Source organism: Mauremys mutica, chromosome 1, assembly GCF_020497125.1.
Source record: "Mauremys mutica isolate MM-2020 ecotype Southern chromosome 1, ASM2049712v1, whole genome shotgun sequence".
NCBI classification, from domain to species: Eukaryota; Metazoa; Chordata; order Testudines; family Geoemydidae; genus Mauremys; species Mauremys mutica.
The window spans coordinates 248398645-248413034 of NC_059072.1; the positions used below are offsets into that span (position 1 = coordinate 248398645).

The window sequence follows — 14390 nt, forward strand, 5'->3', positions numbered from 1 at the left end:
CCAAGGTCACACAGGAAGTTTGTGGTGGAGTAGGACATTGAAGCCAGGTCTCCTGAGTCCTAGGATAGTGCTTGAATCACTCGATAATCCTTCCACTCAATATAAAGCAATTTAAACACAGACTAAACAGATTTTAGGGCATCTATTAACCCTTGCAGTCCCTTCTAACCCTGTGGTTCTGTGATTCTACTTTACAGATTTGCACTGGTTTAACTCAATTGACTTTTGAATTGATTGAGTTAAACTTTTCTAATACAGACAAGACTTTAGTGATTTAACTAAGCTATCATTAAAGAATCATATCTAAGAGCAAGCTAAATGATGTCCGTGGGAATTCATAATGAATCTGTATTTTTGCCTTTAGTTCTTTGATCATGTGAAGACTGGAATTGAAGATGTGTGTGGACACTGGGGTCACAACTTTTGGAAAGATAAGTAAGAATGTTATTTAAAACTCTTTGTGGTAGAAGAGAGACTAAGTTGGCTGAGTGGATGAGCTGGCTCAGCAACAGCAAAAGCAGCCAGTCGGGCAGCAGATTTACGCCTCGGGGTTTTACTCCTGTTTGCTTTGGGTTTAGCATGCGTGGGTTACACAGTGGGACAAAATAGTTTTACAAAACCACAGGAAAACAGAACAAAAACATAAGGCTGTGTAAAAACCCAGCCCTCTGACCCAAGTTATGGAATTCCATCACCTCAAACCATTTGTTCCCCATTTCTGGCTGTTTTTGCAATGTTTTCTGTATGGTTTTTGAGAGTGTGTAAACCTGTAGTCCCCAGCCTGCTTTGCTATTCCAGTCTGTACAGCTTTGTAATGTTGAAGCACAGGGTTAGCTCCTTGCTTGGTGGAAACCAATCAGAGTCCTTTGGATCTTGTCACAGGAAGGCTCAGAACTAGTTGACTTTGAGGTGCCTGAAAGAGTTGAATATCAGAACAGCAGATTGTCTGTTGTGTGATTCTTGATGGTTTTATTTCAAACTTAGTAAGGAGAAGGAGGATCAATAGTGGTTCAGTAAGCATCCAGTTGCTACACTAGAGGTGAGAACTTTTAACAAACTGGAATGTTCTTTTTCAGGGGGCCATTAAAAGTTCAGAGCATGAAAGGTAGTGAGTTCAAGCCAAGGCCTTTTTGTCGCTATTACAGTAATATTTACTGCTCCCTTTGTCTTTTAGGCAAATTGCTAATTAAAAATAATAATTGTCAATAAGCCAACACAATTAAAAGCTAAAGGTCGCTGTTAGAGGGTGAATGTATGAGCTCACACAGAGGCCAGTCCCAGCAGAGAAAGATTTACTTGATCCTTGATTAACTCATTCATTGATATTTGATTGACCTGGCCAGAAATCCATCCCGCAGGGAGTAACCTCCATCCCCATCACTGTAGCTGTGGAATATTTGCTTTCCCAAACTATTTGTAACAGAAGCTAACTGGTCGGGTTGGTTTGCCTTCCCCACAGGTTTAAAAAATTTGACAATAAATTCCTGCGGAGACTTCTAATCCGGGAGAACCAGCCCAAATCCAGCATTGTTTCCCTGTACAAGAAGCTGGAAATCAAACACGCCATTGAGATGGCAGAAAGTGGGATGATAAGTACAGTCCCATCCTCAGCTTCTCTCAAGTGAGTAAAGCCAGTGTGGATGAATCTCCGTGTAGGTGTGTGGATTTATTATACGACACCATTTGTGTACAGGGATCATGTCTTCTTTAAGGCTGGTATCCTGGTGTTGCCTGACATTGACTGTTACCATTTACCCCACGATGAATCTGAAATGAATGCCATCAGCGGGAGTGGTGGCTGTAGCTTTGGGGTCGCTCGGGCTCTGGCCCACTAAGAGAAGTGAAGGGATTCATTGTTGCTCAGTTTCACCTTCAGCCCACAGAGACTGAAGGTGACCTTTGCTCTTCCAGGTTGAAGAGCCTGATGGCACAAGTATCCCAGAGTGCAGCACATTCCCATAGGGAGCTGAGTCTAAATTCTGAGACAGTGCCTGCCGTTCTGAAAGCAGCTGGTACAGCCATGGCCAGATTTAGGGGCAGGCGACCACCTGGGGTGCTGGGCTTGGAGGGCACTGGGCTCAGGTTGCTATAAGTTAGTCAAAAGTTTAACAAATTGGGGAGGGGGGTCCCTTTGGTCTAGGGCCAGCCCTGGGTACAGCAGCTGGAAAGGAGGTTTCAGGGGCACTTTGAAAAGTACCTCAATCAAATCTGTAGTTTAATCCAACCTGTATAGAATTTTGAGAGAGCATGGCATTTTTGGGTGAGTTTTGAGCTTTGCCATTGACTTCAGTGGAGTCAGGATTACACCCTTCATCTTGTAAAAAAAAATAAAAATTCCCACTATGTAAAATGTTATTTTTATCTCTAAGGAAGAAAATTGGTAATTTGTATGATCAGGTATTAAGCATTTCTCTCTCGCTCTCTCTCTTTTTCTACTTTTCAACAGTGACTATCTGGAAGATAAAGTAAGGCCGCTTTCCCCTGCTGAAATGGATAATATGCGAGAAATATTAACAAAGAATCTCTATCAAATACGACATCGAGTAAGGGTGAAGTTATACTTAATAGAATGTCCCACATCAGTTTTGAATGTAAAGATCATCTGTAAAATCCATTCTCAGACCAGATTCTCAGCTGGTGAAAATCAGTGGAGCTCCATTTGGATTTATGCCAGTTGAGGATCTGTCCCTTTTATGTTCACAATAAGCAATCAGGGCTTTACTCTCATTTATACCTAAATATTATTGTTACATTACAATCAGCTTATTTACTTTACTTTTGAAGGGTCATGTGCACACAACCCCATGAAACCAAACCCCCGTTTTGTCCCAGTTCTGTCATGCCAGTGTTTTGGTCAGCTCTTGATGTGAGACGGCTCTTCTCATTTTCAGTGGTTGTGTGGTCGTTTCTACTGAGAGTAAGAATTGATGAGCTGAGAAAGTCGTGACATAAAAGCAAAAAGGACACTGTTCTTACACCCTCCTGTGGCTAAAATGGTTTGTGTGTCTGTGTTTTTGGAAAGTGTTCAAATGAGGATCTGGTTTCAGCTCGCTGGAGCTGAAAATATTTCCCCCCTTTGGTGACTGATCTTATCATCTTCAAACGAGTGTCCTCTATTGACACATTGAATGAGCTAGTGTGAGTCTGGCATAAACACTGTATTAAGCCATTTTTTCCCAATTCTTTTTCATGATAAATATTGGCAGGTTTAACAAAGGCAGGTGCCGAACAGAACGCCTGTGGAACAGATGACTAAACAGACATTGACCTAATCACTCATATTGTCCTTAATCAATTTTTAATGTGATTCGGTTTGGAAGATATTTGTGACGCTTAATAAAATGTTAAAGCAAAGAGTGCATTTTGTGCTGTTTGTAAATCGTCAATGCATTTGCCATTGTGCTTTTGAAAACATTACCACTGCCTTTGTTTTTCAGACGATGTCATATAACAGACACAGCTTGGCTGCAGATGCAAATGAAAAACAGGCCAAAGAAATTCTTATCCGTCGCCGGCACAGCCTGCGGGAGAGTGTAAAGAAAACCCGCAGCCTGTCTAGGGACAGACCGGTATTTGCATTTTAGTATGTTTGTAGAAAAGAACTCGTCATAGCTAACTATCATGCAAAACATCCCCCCTGAAACACAGGAAAGCTTGAATGTGCAAGGGAACAAGTAAAAATCAGTCATTTGTAATACTGACACTTAGGCTCTGATCTTGCACCTTGTTCTATGCACGAGCCCTGGAGCTTGTGTGAAGCCCCATTTACCTCCACAGAGCTCCATGCAGTTGCATCTGTGTGGAACATGTTGTAGGGTGAGGTTCTATTGCTGCTGTCATCTGAAATGTCCACAGAGAACTTAACAAACTTCATACACATAGCACTACAGACCTCTCTCTGTGAAGGTGCATCTGTATGTTAATAGATCCCGCTTGGCTGAGATAGACAGTAGCACTGAGGCAGAAAATCTGTCCATAGGATGCTCCGCAACAATGTAAAGAGGACAAATTTTGACCAAGCTCACCAGACCACTCCCCTCATTTGAAAAGTGCCAGGTGTTCTGCAATATCCACAGAGGGCACATAAGACCCCCAGCTTTGAGGAGGCACATAAAGGACCCCCTCTCCCCGCCAAGTAAATTGCATGGTCTGCTATTTATTCTCCTTCAAATGATGCCGTTTGAAGGGCTGAGTCAACCTGTACTGCAACAATCACAGGTCATATCTGAAAGACTAGGGGGAAAGGGTCTTCCAGCAGAGGCCACACTGGCAGCTGCTTTGAAATCAATCCATCTACCCACTTTAGGAGAAAGGAAAATTAACCATTCTTTGAATATTTATTTTTGCATTCCATGGTTACTTGGTAATTGCTGTACTCATTGTTACAGCTGAGGTCAGAGTGACATCTGCAAGAATCACTGTATTTGGTTATCATCATTATTGAGGCTACCATGGCATTTAGTGTAACACTGGATCTTGTTCTGGAAGCACGATATTTTCCTGTCACTGCAGCCATGGCTACACATTGCCTTGGTCATGCAAATAACTGATTTACTAGCCAGGGATACCAGGGAGAAATACAGGACAAAGAAATTTTGTGGGTGGGAAAAGAAACAGGGGGTCCAAGTCAGATTGTCAACATGCACAGGCAGTAATTTTAAAAATAATTTTTCTTAAATAATGCTGGTTTTTTTAAATTTTTTTTACTTTACTTAACCAATATGCCTTCAGCTTAGTGCTCATGGGTAGCACTACAGTATCCAGATGACAAATGTCTGCTAGGAAATAATTTCAATTTCAAGTTTCTTTTGGGTACACAATGAGTGGAAAGGGTAGATAGGGAAAGAGGGCAGATTTAAAAAAAAAAATCTCTTGACAGTGTCACTTTAACTACCACAAACTGGATTCACTTGAGAAATTGTAGATAAAAAATTCAGAGTCCTACGCTGTAAGCTACCTACCACCAGTTGCTGACTGTCTTCAGCTCCACCTGATTTTAATGACTCAGCACTTTGCAGGAGTGAGGTGTTTAGGCTCTGATCTTGCAAACACTTAAATGTGTTTAACTCTATGCAGTGAGTTGCCCCATAACCTCACTGGGATTAGTCACATGTCTCAAATTACTCAGATATATCAGTGATTACAGGATCAGGGCCTAGATTTGTTCCTGCTCTGAGAGTTTGTAAGCCAACTTTGAGCTAATTTTAATAACTGAATAATAAAGTTCTAAACAGGGATTGTGTATAGAAAGACTTTGGGTTTTCCTACATTAGCAAAAGTGGTCAAGGAAAGGTTGGGGTTAATGAACATGTAACTAACTCTGACCTATCCAGTCTAGTATAGATGGATATTAACATATTTTATTTTGGTTTAGCCAGCTGACATTAACCTTAGGCTTCCCATTGGCTAGGGTAGGCCTCAGCCAGCTAAACTGAGACAAAAGATTAACCTAGGTCTGTGGTGGGAAAAGATCATGATTAACTATTATGTGTTTGCTAACCTCAGCCTAGCCTTCAGCTCTTTTCCTAAGGTAGACAAACCCTTTCCGGCGTCTCGCTTGTGTTTCTGATGTTCATTATGTGATATTTCACTCTGCTATAATTTAACACTTCCTGCATTTATTTATACAGGCTATCACCAAAGCAACACGGTTTCTGTCCCTGCCTAAAGATGCTAAACTGCCAGAGAAATTACGAATAAGGAATAAAACATCTTTTAGAGGTAATGCAACATGGTCTGATACCAACGGCAGCACGGCCTACTATATTGTATATTTGGGATGGACAGACTCCCCAGATAGGGCCCCATTTACCCATATGAGTAATCCTTACGCGTGCAAGCAATTGCATTCACATTAATGTAATTACTCACATGACTAAGGACTACTTGTTGGAGGAGGGTTTGCAGGATTGTGCCCATATCCTTGCTCCTAAACTATAGATTCAGTAACTTCTTCAGTTGTTTTTAAGACCTCAGCACTATTCAGTTGAAAAGCGGCTATTGTAAGCATTTTTGTAATCTCACCTTAGAGCAGTGGTGCCCAAACTTTTCCTGTCACGCCTGCCCACCCCCTTACCAGTAATGGAATCTGTTTGCACCAACCCCCTTTCCCCCCCATTATGCACAGTTGGCTCAGCAGAGGAGCTTGAGCTGAATAGGGTGACCAGATGTCCCGATTTTATAGGGACAGTCCCGATTTTTGGGTCTTTTTCTTATATAGGCACCTATTACGCCCCCCCCCATCCCGATTTTTTACATTTGCTGTCTGGTCATCCTAGGGCTGAAGGTGGTGCTGGGGGCTGAACTGGGGATAAGGGAGGGGCTGGCCTGGGGGTGGAGAAGGAATGAGGGCAAAGCTGGGCATGGAGTGGAGCTGCGTCTGGGACCGGAGCTGGGCTGGGGGCGGAGTGGAGCTGCCACTGGGGGTGGAGCTGGGCTGGGGGCAGAGTGAAGCTATGGCTAGGGGTGGAGCTGGGCTGGAGGCAGAGTGAAGCTGTGGCTGGGGCCAGAGCTGGGCTGGGAGCAGCATGGGGCTGGATGGCTCTCCCTCCCTGCAGGAGCTGGCCCAGACCCCGCCGCATGCCCCCTTGAAAGTTCCTCTGTGCCCCCCTAGGTGGGGCGTGCCCCATGGTTTGGGGACAACTGCCTAAGATGGTACTGTGTTACTTTGCCATTGCAAATACTGCTCTTATGGGGCTATTAAGACATACCAGTGCTAATTAAAAATTAAGATAAAATAAGTTACTGATAATTAGCAGAATTAATTAGAAGTGACTTTTTTTGCTCCAATAAAGTTTAGTGGTGGCAGAATATACTTAACTGGGGGCAAGCTAGGGGGAACTGGTGAGAACAAGAGCCTGGACCCTGTGGGTGAAATCTTGGCCCTGTGGAAGCCAGTGGGAGTTCTGTCATTGACTGCAATGAGGCCACGATTCCACTCCCGGTATTCTGTGGGTGAGAGTAAGATAAAAGTGGTCACATCATTTGAAAAGAGAGTCAGAAGAAACAACACAAATAAATCAATCAGGGCATCGAAGATTTGGAAAACAAAATATTTAGTCCTTGCTTGACATGTCTTCAAAATACACATTTCCCCCATGATTCCCTTTTTCTTATTGAAGAGGATATCTGCATTTAAGGCCCAGTCCTGCAACCCTTTACTCATGAGAGCAGTCCTTATATAACCACTCCCATAAAAGTCAGTGAGATTTCTCATGGCAGCAGTTCTGTACCACTGAAGTCAATGAGAGATTATGATTTAGTTCAGTGGGAACAAGCACATAGGAGTCAAGCCTACTCATGTGAGTGAAGGTTTGCAGGATTGGGTTCCTGTTGTGTTTCAGTGTCTAAGACTTTCTCTGCTTATATGTGCACCACAGGGATTATCCCCTTTAAAGATTTCCATGGGGCGAGATGCTAACATCCTGCCTGCTTCTCCTTTCACCCCAAACTTTGATGCTAAAAAATGAGAATCTTCTCTGCATTACTCCCCACACATAGCAGATAAGAGTCATTGTCACGGGCATTAGAAAGAATGAAATCTTAGATCCACAGACTATTGTCCAAAGAGAACACCTAGTCCAAACAAGGGGAACAGGAGCCATAACCAGTGGATAGGTTATTTGAACATCTGATAGGAGTTAGGACACTCACATTCTACTCCCAACTCTGCCACTGACTGCGGGCACATAACTCTGTCTTTCTGTGCCTCAGTTTCTCAATCTGCAAAATGGGGATACTACTTACCCTCTTTTACAAAGTGCTTTTTCTGCTATAAATGAAGCACTATTGACAAGCTGAGTGTTACTATGGCAACTGGCCCAGAACGCTGATCCATGGATGAATTTGAAACCCTCTGGGTGATGTGTTTTTCTGGCCAGTGTAATATATTTCATGCCCCAAATATCTCAGTGTTTGCCAAACCAGTGTTTAGGCATTTGGTTTCTCACCAAATTTTTTTTTAATATTCCATGGAAAGTAGACAGTCTTTGTGAAAAATTTCATTTTGTTGAAATCTGAGTTTTCCATAGAAAAACGGTTTCAATGGAACATCTCTGGCTTGCCCTCTGTATTATTTTTATTATAATTTATAAGTAGATAGAACCTGCTCCATCTGATTCTCTTCCATGTAAAGTAACAATCAAGAGCTACCTCTGGGAAGATGCAATACATTTAGATTCAGTAACATTTCCAGACCATACTGCCCATCATAATTAGTGGAATATGACTCCCTCCACAAGTTTAGCAATGGATCATGTCCTTGCAAGTTGGTAATTATGTCTTTGCTCTCCTGGAGTGTAGTGATGCCTTTTATTCTGTAGCTCTGTCTACAGAGGTCATCCACTGTCACCTAGAATTAAACACTGAAAAGGAAATGTGCCTCAAGATTATTCAATTGTCAAAAAATATATAATTTGACACATTTAGAAAAAAAAGCAATAAGCCTGCCACCAGAGATGGAGGAAGGTTTTCTTTCTATGAAATTATGTGGGTGGATGGGCAATTATATGAGGATATATTTTGTTGACCTCTTCCTCCTTTGTGCAAGAGAAATGCTGTGAAGAGTACTAATGGGAACCGTTCTTATGACAGTCCCACAATGTACTCCTCTTAAATACTATTAAAAATAGATTTAAAGCACCGTAACTGACTTAAACATAGGAAATACCACAATTCATTTGTAAATGGTAAATGCTATAAAATATGGAAGTATTAAAATTATGGAAAGTATGCAAATATTGATGAAAATATTAAGAAATTTAAAGGAATGCTGCTAAAGGGAAAATCATTTTGATCTATATCTATCTATCTTTAGGAATATTATCAACTTAAACTAACAGCCAGTGACCATTCAAGAGTATTTGTTGATAGATTACCACAGCTTTCATTGAGACAATTTGTACTCTGCCCTGGGGAGACCAATGAGAAGGGGTCTGAGGGATTGGAAACTAAGATTTATTGCTTGGTGTTTCCTTGACAGTGTCTTGTCTGGTGGCATAGAGAGGTAGGAGACATGACCTCCCACCTCCACAGATTCCCAGGGAAGATCCTTTGTCTCGTGGAGGGTTGGCCCCTTTGTGCTGCTTCTCTGGACCTCCTCCATCCTGGGCCATGCAGTTCCTTCAGGGAGAAGCATGCATACACCGAGGCTGAGTTAATAGTGATTTGATTACTATTCACTTAGGCAAGGATGCCCAGTGTAATACCGGCTGCACAGAGAGGACAAAACATTGAAAGGAGCAGTTGATCCACCCCTCTTGCCCATACAAACCCTACCAAAGCAATATCTGTGGAACATTCCCAGTGGGAGTTCTTCAGAGCTGGGGAGGGAGTAAATGCAGCAGACCTGACACTTTCCCAGTATAGACACTGCTACACTTTGAGCTGGAGGTATAAATTCCAGCTTGAGGGAGACATACCCTCCAAGCCAGCTACTGTGCTAAAAATAGAAGTCTAGCCGTGGTGATGCACACCGTGGGGGGGCTAGCTGCCCAAGTACATGGCTAGCATTTCAGATGGGATTGTACTGGGGCAGCGAGCTCACCCGCTGCTCACACCCTGGTTGGCTACACTATTTTTAGTGCATTAGCTCAATCAGAGCTAGTGTGGGTATGTCTCCCCGCGTTGGAAATTACACCTCCAGCTTGACGTGTAGATGTAGCCTACGGGAGCATCTACACTGCAATAAAAAAACCGGGTCACTGAGTCTCAGAGCCTGGGTCAGTTGGGCTCTGAGACCCACCCCCATCACAGGTTTCAGAGCCTGGGTTCCAGGCTGAGCCTGAATGGCCACGCTGTAATATTTAGCCCTATGGTCCAAGCCCTGCGACCCCAGGAGCCCCATCCACATGTCTGCATTCCCTTTCCCTCATGTAAGTGGAAGGGAGCAGACAGACTGCTGTCTAGAACAACCAGAAATGTATAAGGAAATGTCACAAATGCTTTTGAAAACATTCAGCCAACTGAGCACAAGTGCAAAATTCTATCTGTGCAAATTTCTGGGAAAACAGGCAAAATGGCTGTGAATTGCAAAATACAGATAAGCATTTTTATTTCTTGTGGTTGATACTGTGCATGGCTCAGTTATTTTGTTTTACAGCACTGTATAGGCAGTGATATTCTTCAACTAACATTTTAATATTGTTTTAAATTAACAGTCGGAGGTGCTGACAGCAGTGACTCTGAATTGGAGCTTCCTACCACAGTGCTCAATTTAAAACCCAGAGCACGAAAAATTTTGCAAGACCAGAGCCAGCAGCAGCCACAGCAGCAATTTAGAATGGAGTGGAGGAATGAAGTTAATGGAGACCATGATGGAAGGGTAGATCACAGAGAAATGTACAATGAAGCTCAAGCATCCAGAGGGTTCAGGCAACCACTGCTATCGAGACCAAGATTTGGAACAGTGAGTGAAGAAAATTTGACTGAAGATGTTAGATCAGCAAGACCAAAGCCACCACCACGAATAGTCAGGTGGGCATCAGAAGCTGAAAGGCATAAAAATAAATCTCAGAATCAGCCATACTGAAAACAGTTGAAGTAGAACTATCAATAATAAACTACAGATTTAAATTAGCATTCTAAACCATCTGACTGGACAATGGGATCTATTTTAAAAACTTGGTGTGGATCCTTTGGGTTGCATGCCCATATCATTAATTAACAGATGAAATACTACAGCAAATACTAAAGCCAAGACACAAAAGAAAGCATCTTTTATGAATAACTTTTAGCAATGCTCTGATAATTATGTTCTTTTAACCACTAAATGGAAAATGTGCCTTTTATCACACTATTAGCTCTGGAACCAAATAACCCAAGTTTGATATTTATTTATCCAACTAAGAAAGTTTTAAAAACTCTTACAATGAAGAGAACCTTTAAAAATATTCTAGTACATTTAAGATTGTATTTATGATTGAATTTTGCTTGTCTAGATCAGATTTTTAATGTGAATAGCACTGAAAATTGCACTATACCCCTGTCCCATAGACCTTGCAAGACAAATACATTTATCACTGCAGATTATTGTTAGAATGGCCAGTATAGTAGGATGTGGTTAGGGGTTGGGAAGGCTGCAACAGGGTCAAAAAAGGAAGACCTAGCTGCAGAAGCAGATTCTGAAACACATTCAGTTCATGGAAAATGGGCTGTAAAATCAGGTGAAGGACATTAACTCCTGAGTATTCCTGATTCATACTATCTGCATTTTTTCCCCAGCATATAACCAATGAAAGGTGCCAAGCACCTTCAGTGCTGTGATGAATGCCCTCAACTTTCATTCATGTCAATGGGAGTAGATTGCACTCAGCACCTATCAGGATTGGGCTCTCAGAGGAGGAGCTGCAGGCACATCAAAAGGGTCTGTTTGAAGAACTGGCTCCTGTGTCTGTTTGTGGTTGCTGTGGAAATGCAGCAGAATTGTTATAACACTAGTCACAGGCTGAGGGCGGATGGTGTCACGGTGAGGCATGGAGTCAGATTCAGGAAATGTGGGTCCAGTTCTCAGTTTTGTTTGTGAATTTGGGTGGCTCATTTGGTCGCTGTATCTCCTCAGATATTAGTCCTTCATCTGTTTTGTCTTTATCTAGACTGTAAGCTGGGACAGGGACGATCTCCTATTTTTGTTTGTACCGCATGTTGCACAATGGGGCCTCAATCTCATTTGGAGCCACTAGACACTACAATAAATAAAATAAATAAATACTACTATTACTACTACTAAGACACCCATGTCTTTCTCGTCTCAGGTTAGAGCTGGCCATTTTAGTTTTATTTATGTTGGAGGGTTGGTGGGGTTGGTTTGTTTTTGGTTTTTTTTGCTGTCTCAAAATTTCCTAAATTTTGTTGCAGTTACTGTAATACTGTTCAGGTTATGTGGAATTCTTGTATTTGTCAAATGCAAATTCTAAATTGTGTGCAGATGGAAACATGATCTTTTTAAAGGCTCACTCAAAGGCCCATGTCAAGATACTTTCTCTACTGTGAGATGTTGATTTTTGCAAAAAAACATGGCCATTTAGTTACTGTGGAAATCAGTCACCTGTGCATGACCATCTTCTTCTCTTTGGCTTATAAGGGAGGGAGGTGATGCTACAATGTTAATTTATATAAATAATTTTGAATTCATTTTTCACCAGCAACTTTTTTTTTTAATACATTTATTAGAATTATCAGCATATACTCTCGCCGTATCCGAATTAGAAATGAGCCTGTGCTGGAATTTTCACACTTGAATCCAGGTCCAAATTTCCCCCATAATAAGATTATGTTATGATGGGGGGGGAGGGTTGAATTAAGTTTGAATTATAACTTTAAAAAACACGGTAAAATTATGCATGTAGAAGGTGAGTTTGGTTTACTCACTCTCTTTCCTTTGCTGATAAGGACTAAACAAGCGACTTGTAACTGAGCAAGTCACTTAGGGTCAAATTTTCAAAAGTGGCCTCTGATTTCTCCCAACTCCTGAGAACTTGCATCTTTCACTGACTTCAGCTGGAGTAGTGGGTACTCAGTGTGATTGAAAGGCAGCCCAAATGTTTCAATTGCACACCCAAAAACTGAGGCACCTAAAATTAGGGGCCATTTTCAGAAACTTGGGTCTTAACCTCTTTGTACTTCAATTACTTCATTTATAAAACAGGATAATGCTTATTTTTAAATGCATTTTGAGATACATGAATGAAAAGCAGTAAGTAAATGCTCACCATACACTTACAGAATCATTATATTTTGAAGTATGTCTACCACCTTTTTCCTCTACAAAGTAAATTGGAACATTATTTTTAAGACTTTCTAATCAGCACCTTCAGCTACAGCCTGCAATGTGGATTTTATCTTTTGTTATCCAATGTCAAAGAAAGTTTGTGGATGTTGGGAAATTAGAAGCCAAATAAATGTATGACTATCATCTAGCACCATCTACTGGCGGAAATGATGTATTGACTGTAGACGTGGTTTTCATTCCCTTCAAGAAAAACAAGTCTGCAGTGACAGAATAATTTCTGTCACAGAAGTGAAGGGAGAAATTTAGGGAGACAGAATTAAACTGAAGTTTGATGATGAAATGAACACACTTGTTCTTGTGAAAAAAATATTGTGGGATCATTAGTGACAGTTAGGAAACTTCAAGAGGTGAATTGCAAAACTAACAGCCTTCCCCCCCGCACCTCCCCACCCAAAAGACAAGACTCAAGGCAGAAAAAAAGTAGTGAGGTGTGACTCATGGGAATGGCAATAGTGAGAATGGCAAGATGACAAACTTATTTTCCTTGGCACCGGAAATGGTGGCTCTGGACGCCCTATCTCAGAACTTGTGTTCCAACTCTTTCCCCTTTCTGTCTTTGTTTCTCTTGTATCCACTGATGGCCCTGCATTCCTGGGTGAAGTAGAGAACAAATCCCATTTGCCATTAAGTGAAAGCTGGCATCTCCAAAGATAGCGTTTAGCAGTAACTACCTTCCGCAGAGGGGAATCCAAACCTCACAGATGCAGGCACTGCCAGGAACAGCATGGAAATTGGGAGCAAAGGGTAGGAGCAGACCCTAGTACAGGGATCGGCAACCTTTGGCCTGCGGCCCGCTAGGGTAAGCGCCTCACAGGCCGCATGCCAAAGGCTGCCGATCCCTGCCCTAGTAATAGCATCCTCTTCTGTAAGGAGGTGTGGTCAGGGAGGTGCTTAGATTGGAGCCAGAAAACAGAGGAGAGCTGGACTGGCAGGGGAAGCTAGCAACAGGGTTGGAGACAGTACATTCATATCTGGGCACTACAGGAATAAGAGAACAAGAAGGAACAAGTTACCAGCAGTTCCTAAGGAATGGAGAACCCTCTTGCACTCCCTTCAGCTACCATATGCAACTGAACTGACTTCCCAGCCCCATTCCTTCTGCTCTTAGGCCCAACTCAGGAAAGCACTTAATCACATGTTAAACTTGAAGGACATGCAGAAGACAGTGGGACTTACATATGCGTTTCAAGTTAAGCACATGCTTAAGTGATGTCCTGGATAGAGAAGTTTTCCTGAATGGGTGCCTAGCTGATCAGGAAGCAAGAGGTCAACTTGACCCAAGAAGTCAATCAGGCAGAGGAAGACTAAAGAATTGAGAGAAGGCAGTCATGGAAACTAAATATGCTGCATTGGATGTGCATTCCATCCAACTCCATTGACTTAGCCACCTGTCTTCTGAAATGCATTACAAAGAATATATAAAATTAACAGAAGACAATTACTGAAACATTAATAAAAATGGAATGTCATTTCACTTTATTGCATTTTAAAAGAAACAATTTTAGTGCATTTTTGGTAACTAACGCTACAGAGAGTAATCTCTTCTAAAGTACTTCAAAAATCACTTTTTGCTATAAATAAAAGCCATTTTGTCCAGTAGCAT

The 14390-nt window shown here is 41.9% G+C and overlaps 1 protein-coding gene across 1 annotated transcript in view; it reads left to right on the forward strand.

Annotated features, from left to right (window-relative positions):
* The window catches only part of SLC9A2 (solute carrier family 9 member A2), a 38102-nt gene extending 26186 nt beyond the window's left edge, over positions 1-11916 (forward strand). The window contains exons 7-12 of the mRNA XM_045010864.1: positions 365-435; positions 1460-1621; positions 2447-2543; positions 3438-3569; positions 5631-5721; positions 10158-11916. Coding sequence (XP_044866799.1) covers positions 365-435; positions 1460-1621; positions 2447-2543; positions 3438-3569; positions 5631-5721; positions 10158-10528 — 924 coding nt within the window. The 3' untranslated portion in view covers positions 10529-11916. The remainder of the gene's footprint in view (positions 1-364; positions 436-1459; positions 1622-2446; positions 2544-3437; positions 3570-5630; positions 5722-10157) is intronic.
* Positions 11917-14390: the final 2474 nt, after the last annotated feature.